A 13,734-nucleotide genomic window follows, 5' to 3' on the forward strand; every position below is an offset into this window, starting at 1 on the left:
ACCCTAACTCCAGTGAAATCTAGTTTTATTCATTTTGAGGGGAATCACAATATTGCAGAGTTTCAGAATTCCTGCCATAGATTATTGATCTGAAACATTGATTTCATCAAGCACACAAGTGTGATACAGTTCAGTTAATACACTGGGTTTTTAAAAAGGGGTCTGCTGTCATATTTCAACAACCTAAGGAATTCTACTTTTATGATTGAATATGTTATGCTTTCATTTCCTTATCTGGTGGTGATGATCCTACTGGCTAGTGTAATCAAACTATCCAGGTGAACCTGTTGTAGGCTGGTTCTGATGAGTAAATAAAGGATTAAAAGCAAAGAAAAAGATATATAAATTATTGGTGTTATCTGTATTGTTCTTGTTCCAAGAAAAGCAGGAACATATGCCAACTTCCTAGCATATTACCCCAATCCAAACAGGACACTTCCTTCTGAACTGCTGTATTTCATGTCCCCAAAGGCAGCTTTTAACTTAACTAGAGAATAGACTATTATTTGCTCCTGACTAGAAGTTGGCACTATGCCCATAAGTCCCGAGGGTGAGGAAGAAACCGATAAAGAAAAGTTACAATAGCATGAAAATGTTTGAAGAATATGTCATAATGCAAATAAGGTGTGAGAATGGCATTTTTTCCTTCTTTGCTAAAGTAATAAAGACTGTTAAACAACGTAAGTATACTGTTCCTTTTTTCTCCTTTATGCTAGCATAAAAGAGAAAATGTGGTGTTAAAAAAAGACAGAAATCCTATTATTATTTGGTTATTAGATTTTATGATGGCCAGTTATGATTTTAATTGCTTTTTTTTTTTAGAACAGAGAGGAGGAGTTTGTTTGTAACTTGTGAATGTTCTGTTCTTGGAACTTAATTTCAGCCCCATTTTGAAGACTCCCTAATTGTTTCTCAGTGTAGCATGATTCCTTTGAACTGCACCATCACATCTCATAACAAGTACACATAAGCAGAATTAGCTGTCTGTTTTCTGACCTGCTATTCTTGCTATGTGTCGTTTGATGTGTGGCTCTAATCTAGATTTGACTTATTACAGATTGATTTACATCATCATGTACATCATTTACATTCTTTTTTTCAGTCTGAGAAGTACGCAGAATACAGAAAAGTAAAAACAAGATAATTCTTACCTTCCAGCTTACAGTTCAGAGGTCTTTCTATATAAGTTGTACTATTAATGTGACAGCCTGGCAACCCTAATTGGCCTCAGTTTCTATGGGTCTGGCCTTTGATCACCTTAAGCCATCTCATCCTTTCTTTCTTACTTGAAAGTTCTTCCTGAGCCATTGTAATCCCACCACAGTTTAGTGGTGGCTAAAATTGTTAGCATTTTCCACTCCTTATAAAGGAAGTACAGTATTATGTGGTAGTATGATCAGTCAGTTTTAATTGTTCATATATTCCTGTACCTACATGAAGTTCTTGGTAGGAATATCTTTATCTTGGAAGGAAAAAGGAGATGGAGTTATTCACTTTTCCCTTCAAAAAGTCCTACTCACTCATATGGGCAAAAATTTTGTCAGCCACAAAATACATAAGAGAAGAATGAAAGCCAATACAAAATATCATTGTGCAGACCAAATTTGTCTGTGTGTAGCAAAGATTTAGTTAGTTATGATAAGTCTAAGAAGATACATCTCAGGTGGAAAAGAGAACAAAGAAGAAATAGACAAATAAGATAAACAATTTCTGAAAAGAAAATAAAGAAGGAGGATAAGAAGACTGTAGCATGGCAGTAGCATGCACAGCTGACATTTCTTCACCAGCTACTGTTTCTTTGCTTCTGTTCTCACAAGTTGGGTGGTTCAATTAAGTGATAGGTTTATATCCACTGAAAGATGACTACATCCTGCCACCATGAAATGAAGTCTTCAGACTCTGAGTAATTTCAGGAAAACCAGTAGTCCACCCAATTGTGGTCTCGGTTGATGATGCCACTACATGGGTCCCAATTTGAACTTTGCCAAAGCAGCAGAAATAGTCAGCTGCTAAATCCAGTCCTGTTATATTTTGTATCCTGGGACAGGACAGAATGTTTTGCTCTCCCTGTTGTTTTAGAAAATTATGCCATAGCTCTCTCTTCTCCAGTGGGGAAGAAGTTTGTCTTGCAGTGTAGCCATCACAAGGTCAGTGCAAACATGAAAGAGACTCTTCATTTGAAAATGAAGAAACGAAAATGTTATAAAAATAAAATAAGCATTGTATTTTATATGGTTTTACTCAGAAGTCATGTTTTTTTATCTTAAAGAAACAAATACGTTATTTCAAGCTGTCAAACATCTGTCTTTTAGTTCTGGGCTAATATAGTATTAACTTGAACCCTAGAGTACACAGGGCTTTGCTTCCCAGACCCTTCACTTTTTGTTTGGTTTTTCTTCATTAAAAGGACCTTTCTTCTTGATCTTTTTTTTTAAAAAAATATTTATTTCTGGACTGCGTAGCCCATAGGACTAAAATATATAACTGGCAAGCTGAAAGGAACAGTGAAGGACAGGAGCCAAAATGTACAGACTCTCAACAAAAAGCCCTGGCTTTAGTGGCAATGTTACCTGTTGACTGAATTGGGTTTCCAAAGTAACTGGGAAGAGAGAGATCATTCTTAAGCTAAAATTTTCCCTCGCCAGATTTCAACTGCCTTGGGATCCACTTTTGAGCCATGACTTGTATGTGTTTCCTTTTAGCACATTACAGATGGAAGTACAGTCTTTTTTTTTTTTACTTCTAACTGCAACCTGAAATCTACATCTGAATGGACAGTGTGGACATTGAGCTTTCCATGTTTCACAGAGTCCTTTTAATGAACACTTTTTTAAATCTACCTGATAGGTACATACCTATGAAACAGGAACCTCTGTGTGTAACTTTATAGTGATCTTTAATAATATTCACAGAAGAAGGGGAAAATACATTTATTTGACATACTAAGGACTGTCCCATGTAGGACAGTAGCTTTATGAATGTCAGGACCCATTTCTTATAACAAAACATAGAAATAGAAATAGAAGTTATCTATTTATCTATGCCGATTCAACATAAAGACGGTCTTTCCCATTGCTATTAGTCTTTCCAACACATTGTGCAATTTGTTTTCTGGAGTTGTATGGATTAAGATAGTAGAGAGTTATTTTAATCCAAAACAGGATTTAATCATACTAGGAAAGGAAAATCGAGTTCCTGTTTCTGCTAAGCTAATTAAAAAGTATTTGCACAGCAAAGCCAATCTTTTCTGGAAGTGGCTGAGCATACATTTGCCAGCATAATGCTCTCAATAAGAGAAGTTTAATACTAATTGCTATAACATGTCCAATAATTTATCACTCCCTAATGTCTTTTCATAGTATGCACACATCTACTGTTCTTGAAGGAGCTTAGTTTGAGTTTTGGAAGAGTGCACAGCTATTACTCCTCCTCAAATACTGAGCTGCATGTGGACCTAGGATGTAAAATCTTCTATCTCCAACAGAATCTAAGCTAGTTCTTAGATTTTTCAAAATATTAGGTGGGTGTTACACCAAATCAGATGTATTTCTATGGGCTCAAACTCCTGCAAACTCAGTAGAGTCTGTATTGGTGAAGTTGTATTATCTATGCCAGAGAAACATTTGCAACTAGCCTGTAAAGATGGAGGCAATACTATATACTGTAGAATACACAATACTGTTCCATTTCAGTTTTGCAACAGAACATGAACAACAAGTGTGATTTTTATGAATGGCACATAACACAAAGATTGGTTATTAGGCTAATAAAGAAGCATTACAGTGGAAGCACTTCTCTTTCTGTATGTGAATCTGGCAATATAAATGCCAACGCCTAAAGGATGGGGTAGTATATTTTTGAAAATATATTCTTTAAAACAGGAAAAATGGTCTTGCTCCTAGGGCATATTGAAAACTTTAAATCATCGTAGATGAAAGACAGATTAGATTCCCCCTATGAATTTTGCTAGTGCATTCAATGACTAAAACTGGAGGAGCCAAACATTATTTGCACATAAAACTCAGGCCATCTTATTCTCTTACACATTGGCTCCTCTCCTCCCAATATCTTCTATTGGTTGAGTATGAAGGTCTGAAAAGGCATTCTGAGCATGGTCAGTTGGATACATTTGGAAATTGTACCGCTATTAATCCTGCTTGTGTGTGCACTCCCTTTCTGAGTACCTATGTGACAAATCACTTTACTTTTCTTCAGTTGAAAGCTAAGCTACATGGCCAAAGCAGCATGATTACAACATAGGTTAGATCCATAAGATTGCAGATCATTGGACAGTTTTGGTGTGATTGATTGAAGAATCCAATCTACATTATTTATCTAATGCACAAATTTCAGTTCATCTGTGGTATAAAACATTTTTATTGTGATATAGTCAATGAGCACTGACTTATCATCTGTGCATATGTTAAAATAGCTTTGACACAAGAACCCAATCAGTGCACAACTGCTACATGAAACTATTGTCTTCCTTTTGGATTTGCCAATGCACAATCCAAACAGCTGAATTCAGGCATTCTGGGAAGTATTGTGCTTGCTATAGCCATTAAATTGTGAGAACCATTAAACAGAAAATCCTCTGCAACACACATACATGCACGTGTATGCACGCACACACGCACGCACACACACAAACACACAAAAAGCTAGAAGAAAGATGGGAATGCATGAACTTAAAAAAATAAATTATTGCAAAATGTATATTTTTCAACTGAAAGATTTTTAAAATTTTGTCATTCTTTTTCTTTACCACTTCAAATAACAGTTCTGCCATCTGGCACACTTTCCATAATTGTGTTTTTCTTCTGGTCTGAGAAGACCTCTTCCCCCATTTTTTTTTCTCAAAACTTCCTTTCTGAAGCTGCTTAATTTCATTGGCAGGAGCAGCAGTGAGCGAGTGCTGCTGTTCCTCTTTCTACCTCTGTTGAAACAACTTTACAAAATGAACAACTGCCTAAACTATTTGCTTTGGCAAAAAGAGAAATTGACTGAAAAGTTTGGTAGTAGGAGGATTGCTGGCACTGAAGTCTGCAGGCCTATTATGTCATAAGATGAAGGAGTGATAACTTGGAGAAAAAATTATTTATTTTAACAAAAATACATTTGTATCTCTTGGGTTACAAAGTAAAAGGGTATGTCATTCACGTTACCAGGCTATACAGTGATGATCAGGGCTTGATGCCATCTTAATCATTCCTAAAGGATTTTTATTGGGTACCGGGGAAATGAAATCATTGTAGAGAAAAATCAGGCAAAGAGGTAGGGAACAGTATGGAGATCAACCAGGAGCCATGGATACAGAAAGACTGTATTGCTGTATCCAGAAGTGAACAGTAACAGGGAAATTATTTTGGGATCGGTAGGGTTAATAGAACTGAATTAACAAAAAAAAAAAGAATGTAGTAGGCCTTTCAAACTACAAAACTGCATTGGAGTAGAAAAAAAAGGATTCCCTAAAATCCCAGTGTTGACAGAACCTGCCAGTGGGTGATTTCATCATAAAAGCCATTGAAGATCTAATGTAAGATGGGCTTTCTTTCTTAACTTACATTGGAAGATCACTAAACACATAATTTGTATAGACTCAGTGCCAGGCAGAGGTCAGCATTCAAACTGTTAAAGATTTAAAGGTATATATTATCCATGAGTAATCACCCATTTAATAGCATTTCTTCAAAAAACAGTGCTGCTAAATTACTCACTGGGCAAGTAGTCATGTAAACTGTGCCTTAATTGAGGTTTCATTTTTAAGTTTTGTTTGAATAACCACTGATTTATAATAACGAGACCTATTTTTTCTTTAATATTAGAATTTCTGAAAACTGAAGCCTGTTATTCCCCATTCAAACTCGGACAGCCTTTATTCTGTCATAGGTTTGCTCTTCCTATCAAAGAGACAAAACAATATGGCTGTTGATGATTGTTGGTGTGAGGCATGGAAGTTAGATTTTGGATCTGAGATTTAGGTATGGGCTATAGATGAATTCTAAAGATTCCATAATGGCTTTGAAGGTTTGTATCTGGAAAGGAAAGATCTTAAAGAAAATTCAGACACTCCCTCACCATGTTGGTCACCACTTCTACACTTTCCTCATTCGGATGAAAATGCTTCATTTTAAAAGCAGTTCCAGAGTTGGGTGCTAGCCAAGCTGCTGAATTCCTCACCAAGTTCCACTGATGTTGTTGATATAGTTGTATTTTTGTAGGTTCTATGCATGTCAGAAAGGAGAAACAGTCATGTTCACCAGTCTGCATTATTGTTCCCCTGTCTGCCCTATCACTTCTTCCCAGTAAGATCAACCAAGCTTATCAGCTTAGTATTATGTCTGAAAGGACAGTTCTGGGTTGTCAGTTTTCCATCAAGCCAGTTTTCCATCAATCTCTTGTTTATATGGAACAATAAACTAGGAATTAGTTTCGAGGCTTTCCTTGCCAGAGAGTTCCTGGTTTGTCCAGCTGCTCACTCATTAGAAGAACAAACAGGAATCATTGGAAAGTCTGTGTGATAAGTCAGGATTCTATTACATTCTGTTTCATCATTTTGTGTGGTTTTGGTAGAAATTAACAAAACTGTTAAATCCTTATGATTGTCAAGATTTCTTCCAGTCAAATAGAAGTCTCTTCACTTTTTGTCCAGTGCATAAAATATGTTCTGCTATGTAAGTCCTGGAGCTGTTCCACATCAGTCTGTGTGAATGCAAATTTGCCCATTTGTTTATGCTTAGCATTCAACTTTGTGAAGTATAAACTTTTTTTCCTGGAAGCGTTTCTTAATATTTGTATTTTCCTATGCACTTTTTTCTGCATAAGGGAAATGCACATTATAAATTCAGGATTTTGTATAGGGTTTTACCCAATGTGCAGACATCTAGGGATTATGTTTAAGTTGCTAGTACATCATAAAATTTAGCAAGGTTTGCTGAACAGGTACATTCCAGCCTTTTTGGTCAGTTCCAATACTGAGGATATAATAAATCCACATACCTGTAACAATTTGGATGGAACAAATTTCTCATTTATCCTTGTTGATTACGAAGCATTTCTGGTTTTTAAATTTTGAACGTGTCCCTAAGATAGAAACAAAATACAAAATGTACAGTCCCTATGAAATTGAACACTTCCGTTAACAGATCGTAGTATTTTTTTTCTTAATAAACATTTGCTGTATTCTTTCCCTTCTAAATGCCAGGAGGTTTTGTTTTGTTTTTTTCTTTTTTCCTTTCTTTAACAGTATGCCAAAGCACTGAAGCATTTTGGAGAGAGTGAGGGAAGGATGCAGCCAGATGAATTTTTTGGCATCTTTGACACCTTCCTGCAATCATTTACAGAAGCTAAGCAAGATCTGGAGAATATGAGGAAGAAGAAAGAAGAAGAGGAGCGCAGGGCACGCATGGAAGTCATGGTGAGGACTCAAAAGTTAGAATTTTTTAAATTTTTTTTGCCTGAAAAATACTTTCCTGAATGTCTTGGGAAATTAAATGCAGTGTGAATAAAGGATATATTTTCTACACACCAGTTCACCAGCTGGCTTGCATCATTGCTTCTCTTGGGTTCCTCTTTGTTGCATTCTAGGTTCTTCTTTAAGCCCTGCATATTTCTCCAGCCTCACTTTTGTCCTGAGTGCTCTGGGTCAATGCATCTTTTTCATTTATCCTTTCATTTCATCTTTTTCATTTCATTTAGGGGAATGTTTTCCCACCTAAGGTTATCCTCCAGAGTCCAGACAGTAGGGAAAATACAAAGTTTCTTTCTTAAGAACTTAGAAATCAGCAGAGAAAAAGTTAAATCTGCATTATTTTGGATTATGGAATATGGAATATGGAAAACGCTTCCATAAATATTATATTATTATTTTGTTATATTATTATTAATATTGTTCTTTGCCAAAATATACCACATTCTAGTTTTGTGGGCCATAACATCCTATTGATTTCTCCTTGAGCTATGTCTTTATACATTTTTAAACTTTTATGTACTATGCATTATTTCTGACATCAGAATGCCTAATAATTGTTATTCTAGAGTTGCATTTCTGATTACTGATTGTTATAGCAGTCATTTTTTGTTCATGATCCATGTCCAACCTAAAAATTTTCAGGTATAAATATTTTATACTAAAGCTCTTATCAGATTGGCAAATGTCAAAAAAAAAAAATTCAGTGTAATAGCCAATGTCCTAGAACCAGGAAGAATATTAAGAAAAGGTTTGGCAAGTTAGTAAAATGGGATGAAAATGACCAAATGAAACCAAACAGAGAAAATGCAAAGCTTCTTCACTTTGGTCATACAAGGTTTGTGGTCAAAGGGCAGTTGATCCAAGCAACCATTTTTATGACTGATCCCCTGTTTTAAACTTTACTGTGAAGGTTTAACTCATTTGAAATAAATTGTTCCTAAAATCATGCAAAAGTCCTGACATCAGATTACAATTCATTTAAATACCAAAACTGCCTGGATCCTTTCCTGTCCTTAACCTGTGTATTGAGCCTTAAAACACAAAACTTTGCTTTCTTTTAAGCATAGCTATCCTATTTTCCATCCTCTTCCTTTGAAACAATATTTATGTTCTCATAAACCTCTTGTTTCCATTCTTGAAGTTACTAGGAGTTGGTGTTGGATTGAGCCAAACTACACGAGAAAATTAAAATACATGTTTAGAACATTTGTGTCTGAATTTTAGCCAGTAGAAGCCATAAGGAGATAGAAGCCTTTATTGGAGGATATGATGCATAGAAGTTAACTCTCCTTTATCAATTCCTCCTTCTATCCCTCTGGATTTCTACTGGTCAAAATGTAAAGATACAGAAAATCCAATTATAAATCTTTGTTGTTTAACTGTAACCTCTTATGCAATAAAACCTCTCTTGTGTTTATTCAATGTCTTTTCTTAATTGCTTTCTCTAATGTTATAACTTGCAGTATGCTGCCTTTCTGGCTTTACAGAGCTGATTCCTTTCACTATAGTGGGATCAATATATTCCCCAAGCTAATTATGCTATTGGAACTTTAGTTCCTGGATTCCTCGAGGTTCATGTGAACCAATTACCCTTTCTAATATTATGATGTCTTGATTTTAGAAAGGATTCCTTTGCTCCTTTCAAGATATCAGCACCACAACCTGAATTGCACTGCTCACTCCAGCCATACTAAGATGGAAGCTTCTATCCTATTCCCCCGAATGCTCCCATTTGCCTCAACTTTCAGTTAGATTTCTGAAGTGTAGAGAGAGAGGGAGATTCCTAGTCAATTTTACTTACAGTTGTGCCTAGTTTAAAATGTCAGAACTTCAACTTCTTAAATGGAGAATAACGTAATTGTTTTGCAAGGCTGAAAGAGCTAAAGAATTCCTTGCCAGCCAGTACGGGAACAGATAGCAAAGCCTTCTACTCAGAAAGGAGAGGAGTTTATTCCCAGTTCTGTGCTGGAATAAATGATGGGGAAGTTATAGATATGGGGCAGAGGAGAAACTGTGGGTGACTAGGGTGTGATGATTATGATCTTCTATAATAACAGAATAACCAAGTTAGAAGGGACCTTGGAGGTCTTCTAGTTCAATTCCCTGCTCAAGCAGGAGACCCTATACCAGGGGTAGGCAACCTTGGCTCTTTTATGACCCATGGACTTCAATTCCCAGAATTCCTGAGCCAGCCATGGAGTTGAAGTCCATGAGTCATAAAAGAGCCAAGGTTGCCTACCCCAGCCCTATACCATTTCAGACAAATAGTTGTCCAATCTCTTCTTAAAAACCTCCAGTGTTGGAGGACCCACAACTTCTGCAGCCAGTTTGAGATAAGGTCACTGAATTAACTGTTGTAAGTTGAGGACTATCTGTAATTGCCCACCTCTGGATTAAACGGTCTACACAAAATGGTGATGGGACATTGGAACAGCAACCCAGTGAGGAATCCTGACCTTCCTCTGCTAAGAGACGAAGAGGGGCGAGGGAGAGAGCAGGCTTACTTAATTATTATAATATCAATACATCAATAATATCATTGATGGCATTTGAATCAGTGGGAACTTACATTAGTAGGAGGAACAATTCTTTTTCTTCCCATTCCTCCTAAATGTTGAATCCTATGGAAAATAGCCTAGAATGGAGGCAACTGGCCTGCATTTCTCTCTCTCTTTTTCCTTCACTGAAAGCCATCGTTATGATCTAATTAGATTTTTATCTTAGTCTTTCTTCAGGGAATCACCAATTTCTCTCTTCATCCCCACCATTCCTTTATCTTCCCAGCATCTTACCCATGAGTAAGTTAGTTAGAAAACAAGTTAGAAAAAAAAATGGTCTAGTTCAGTATGAAAGGAGATAAAAATCTAGATACTCCTGGGTTTAGTTGGCAGCCTAATCACTTCCTCACGGGATCTTAGAAGTAGTTTCACAAATTGTTTATGTTCAATCTAGAGTTGTCTTTCTGGCTTTAATGAAGCAATTGTTGATACAGATGTGGTTTGCAGGCTAAGTCACTTTTATCCAAGGTCTTTTTCCAGTTCCATGTTTTGCATACTTTCATTCCAGGCCCATCACTTACAGATGTCCCATGTTCTAAATGTAATGTTAAGAATCCAGTGTTACTTACGCTTATTTGCAAAACCCACAGGGTGGCTAACAACAGAGAAAAAGCAGCTAAAAGTTCAGTTTAGGACTGTAAACCCCAGGGAGCAAGTCTGTCCTATTCCTGATCTTTGTAAGTCACTCTAGGAGTTTTTTCAGTGGAAGAACAGGTTAAAAATGCTTTACATAAATAAATAGCAGAATGTTAAAAACAGCAAAGGAAAGGAAAGAAAGCAAACTCCATAAAATGCAAACCAAGGAAACAAATAACATAAGATAGCTATGGTTTTTAGATGTATATGGCCAACTACTGGATGCTGGACTAGGCAGCTTTTTAGACTGATACCAAAAAGTTATATTTAGCTTCTTATACAGGTAGTTCTTGATTTACAACCATTTGTTTAGTGACTGTTTGAAATCACAACAGCACTGAAAAAGGTGACTTATGACTATTTTTCCCACTTATGCCTAATAATAATAATAATAATAGTTGGAAGGGACCTTGCAGGTCTTCTAATCCAACACCTGCTCAGGCAGGAAACTCTATACTATTTCAGACAAATGGTTGTCCAATCTCTTCTTAAAAACTTCCAGTGTTGAGCATCCCTGTACTCATGAGATCAAAATTTGGATGCTTGACAATTGGCTCATATTTATGATGGTTGCAGTGTCCTGGGATCATCTGACAAGCAAATTCACTGAACCACTGTGTTACTGATTTAACAACGTCAATGATTCACTTAACAACTGTGGCAAGAAAGGTCATAAAATGCAGCAAAACTCACTTAACTGTCTCATTTAGCAAGAAAAATTTTGGGCTCAATTGCAGTCATAAGTCAAGGACCACCTGTAATGTTGAAGTTTAGAATTATCCCAATGAATAGCTGAGTCTAGAATGAGTTCGCAACAAACAACTTATGAATGTCTTTTTAAATTATTTCTAATTAGTTTTGTTAATAATAATAACAATAAAGTTGGAAGTGACCTTCGAGGTCATCTAGTCCAACCCCCTGCTCAGGCAGGAAACCCTATACCATTTCAGACAAATGGCTGTCCAGTCTCTTCTTAAAAACTTCCAGTGTTGGAGCATTCACCACTTCTGGAGGCAGGTTGTTCCACTGATTAATTGTTCTAACTGTCAGGAAGTTTCTCCTTAGTTCTAGGTCGCTTCTCTCTTTGGTCAGTTTCCATCCGTTGCTTCTTGTCCTGCCTTTCATTGTCTTTATTAGCACATTTTCCAGCCAGCCACCATATTAAACCTGTTAAATCTGTGTGTATTTCTTAACAGCTTAAAGAACAGAGAGAGAAAGAGCGGCGTCAGAAGAAAGCAAAGGCTGGTAGTATCTCAGAGGAAGGAGGAGGAGAGTTTGATGATCTTGTGTCAGCACTGAGATCAGGTGAAGTTTTTGACAAAGACTTATCCAAGCTCAAGCGCAACCGTAAGCGTTCAGGGAACCAAGCTCTGGAGACAAGCCGGGAACGAGCAATAACAAAGCTCAATTATTAAATATGGATGATGTGCATATTACACAAAGTGCAAAACCGTAAATGAATGACTGCTGCAACCAAGAGTCAAGACAAGATGGCGAGACTGTCTAAATCCTTTCTGCAGGAAGCGCATCTAGTGCCAATGGCTTTTTTTTCCAGGACGAACCTATTCTCCCGTCTTGCTCTTGTCCATATTTACACAATCTGGACTGGTGGTAAAAGTGCCTCTCTAGTGCCCAAAGGATTTGTGATTGATTGATCGAATTGCTTCTTGGTTCCACCACAACTTCGCTTTTGGACCCTTTTGATGGAACAGAAACCTTGGAGACTTTTTGGACCAGTTACTTGGGGTGGGTAGGGGAGGTTCATGTGCCAAAGTCTACACATTTAAAAAAAGACACCTCCAATGCTGAGAAAATGCAAGACAGTCTCAGGATGGTTCTGAATTTTCCTGCCATTCTTGGTTTGGCCTGCCTTCAAGAGTGAATTAGTGGTATTATAATGTTGTGATTCTCTTCTTCCACTGGATTTCCACAAGGCCATTGACTTTGAGAAACATGACACTGGTCTCAAGGACTGGTATTTACTGGTGCGTGCCAAGCAAGTGATGTTGCGTCAGAGGAAGTAGCTCTGTTTTTGAGATGCACAAAATGTTTGGGAAACTCACTTTCCCCCCCACTAATCACTTGAGTATTTGGAAGTGTGCTAAGTCTTTATACCAAGTTGTGAGAAAATAGGAGGACCCAGACTCTAAGAATGATCATCATTAACCTGAACCTGATCAGTTATCATTGCTAAGCAATGTGGTAGGAAAGGGTTTGGGGTATAGCAGTATTTCCATTTGTAAAACTGCATTATTTTCATAGCACAGTAACACACATTATTTGAACTAATAACATATAGAAATTTTTAAAAAAAATACACAAATGGTTTGTCTGATAGTTGAAAAGGAGAATCTGGTCATTTATTGGAAGCCGTGACTCAACCGGGATGGGTATTTTTCATTCTAACAGACTAGCCTTCTCAGAAACTGCAACTCTTTCAACAACATTTTCACAGTATTATGTAATTGTAGGATGACTGGAACATTCAAGGATTTTTCCATCATGAAGAAAGTGACAAAGAAAGAATTCAAATATATAGCAGACCCAAAAGGGATTACCCAGTATGTATGAAAACAACACTTGCTGTGGCAATAAACAAGCAATTTATCATGTCATAAAAATTGTCTAACAGGATAGCCAAAACAGAAACATGCATCTGTAGAGGAAGCCAAATAATACTTCCCTGTTTCATTGTTCTTACATGGTTGTACATTAATAGAACTATGCAGTATAGGATTTTTTTTCTAATCTTATGAATTGAGTAGTTATTCATCAATTCTCAACTGGATCTCAGGAAAAAAAAGATGGTGCAAGCTTGAGTGTGAGCAACATGGAGGCAAAGTTTAAGATGATGACTGAAAGAGCTTTTCTGCAAGGGCAAAGTCCATAGAATTCCAGGGATTATAAAAGACACTCCAATTGTCATGTTGATTACTTGCTTTTGTTGGTATGAAAAAGTTGTATAGATTCAAGTTTGTTTCTGTGAAGTAGAAAATTTCTTTCTCCCTCAAGCACAGATTAATAAGCCATATAGCATGGTTCCCCCATCAATATTGGGCTGAACGTTGG

The 13,734-nt window shown here is 36.8% G+C and overlaps 1 protein-coding gene across 1 annotated transcript in view; it reads left to right on the forward strand.

The window, feature by feature from the left end:
* The window catches only part of DAAM2 (dishevelled associated activator of morphogenesis 2), a 124,509-nt gene extending 111,555 nt beyond the window's left edge, over window positions 1–12,954 (forward strand). Inside the window, exons 23-24 of the mRNA XM_015819626.1 lie at window positions 7,247–7,417; window positions 11,862–12,954. Of these exons, the coding sequence (XP_015675112.1) occupies window positions 7,247–7,417; window positions 11,862–12,080 (390 nt within the window). The 3' untranslated portion in view covers window positions 12,081–12,954. The remainder of the gene's footprint in view (window positions 1–7,246; window positions 7,418–11,861) is intronic.
* Window positions 12,955–13,734: the final 780 nt, after the last annotated feature.

This window comes from Protobothrops mucrosquamatus, unplaced genomic scaffold, assembly GCF_001527695.2.
Source record: "Protobothrops mucrosquamatus isolate PMUCROS unplaced genomic scaffold, P.Mucros_1.0 scaffold960, whole genome shotgun sequence".
Taxonomy (NCBI): Eukaryota; Metazoa; Chordata; class Lepidosauria; order Squamata; family Viperidae; genus Protobothrops; species Protobothrops mucrosquamatus.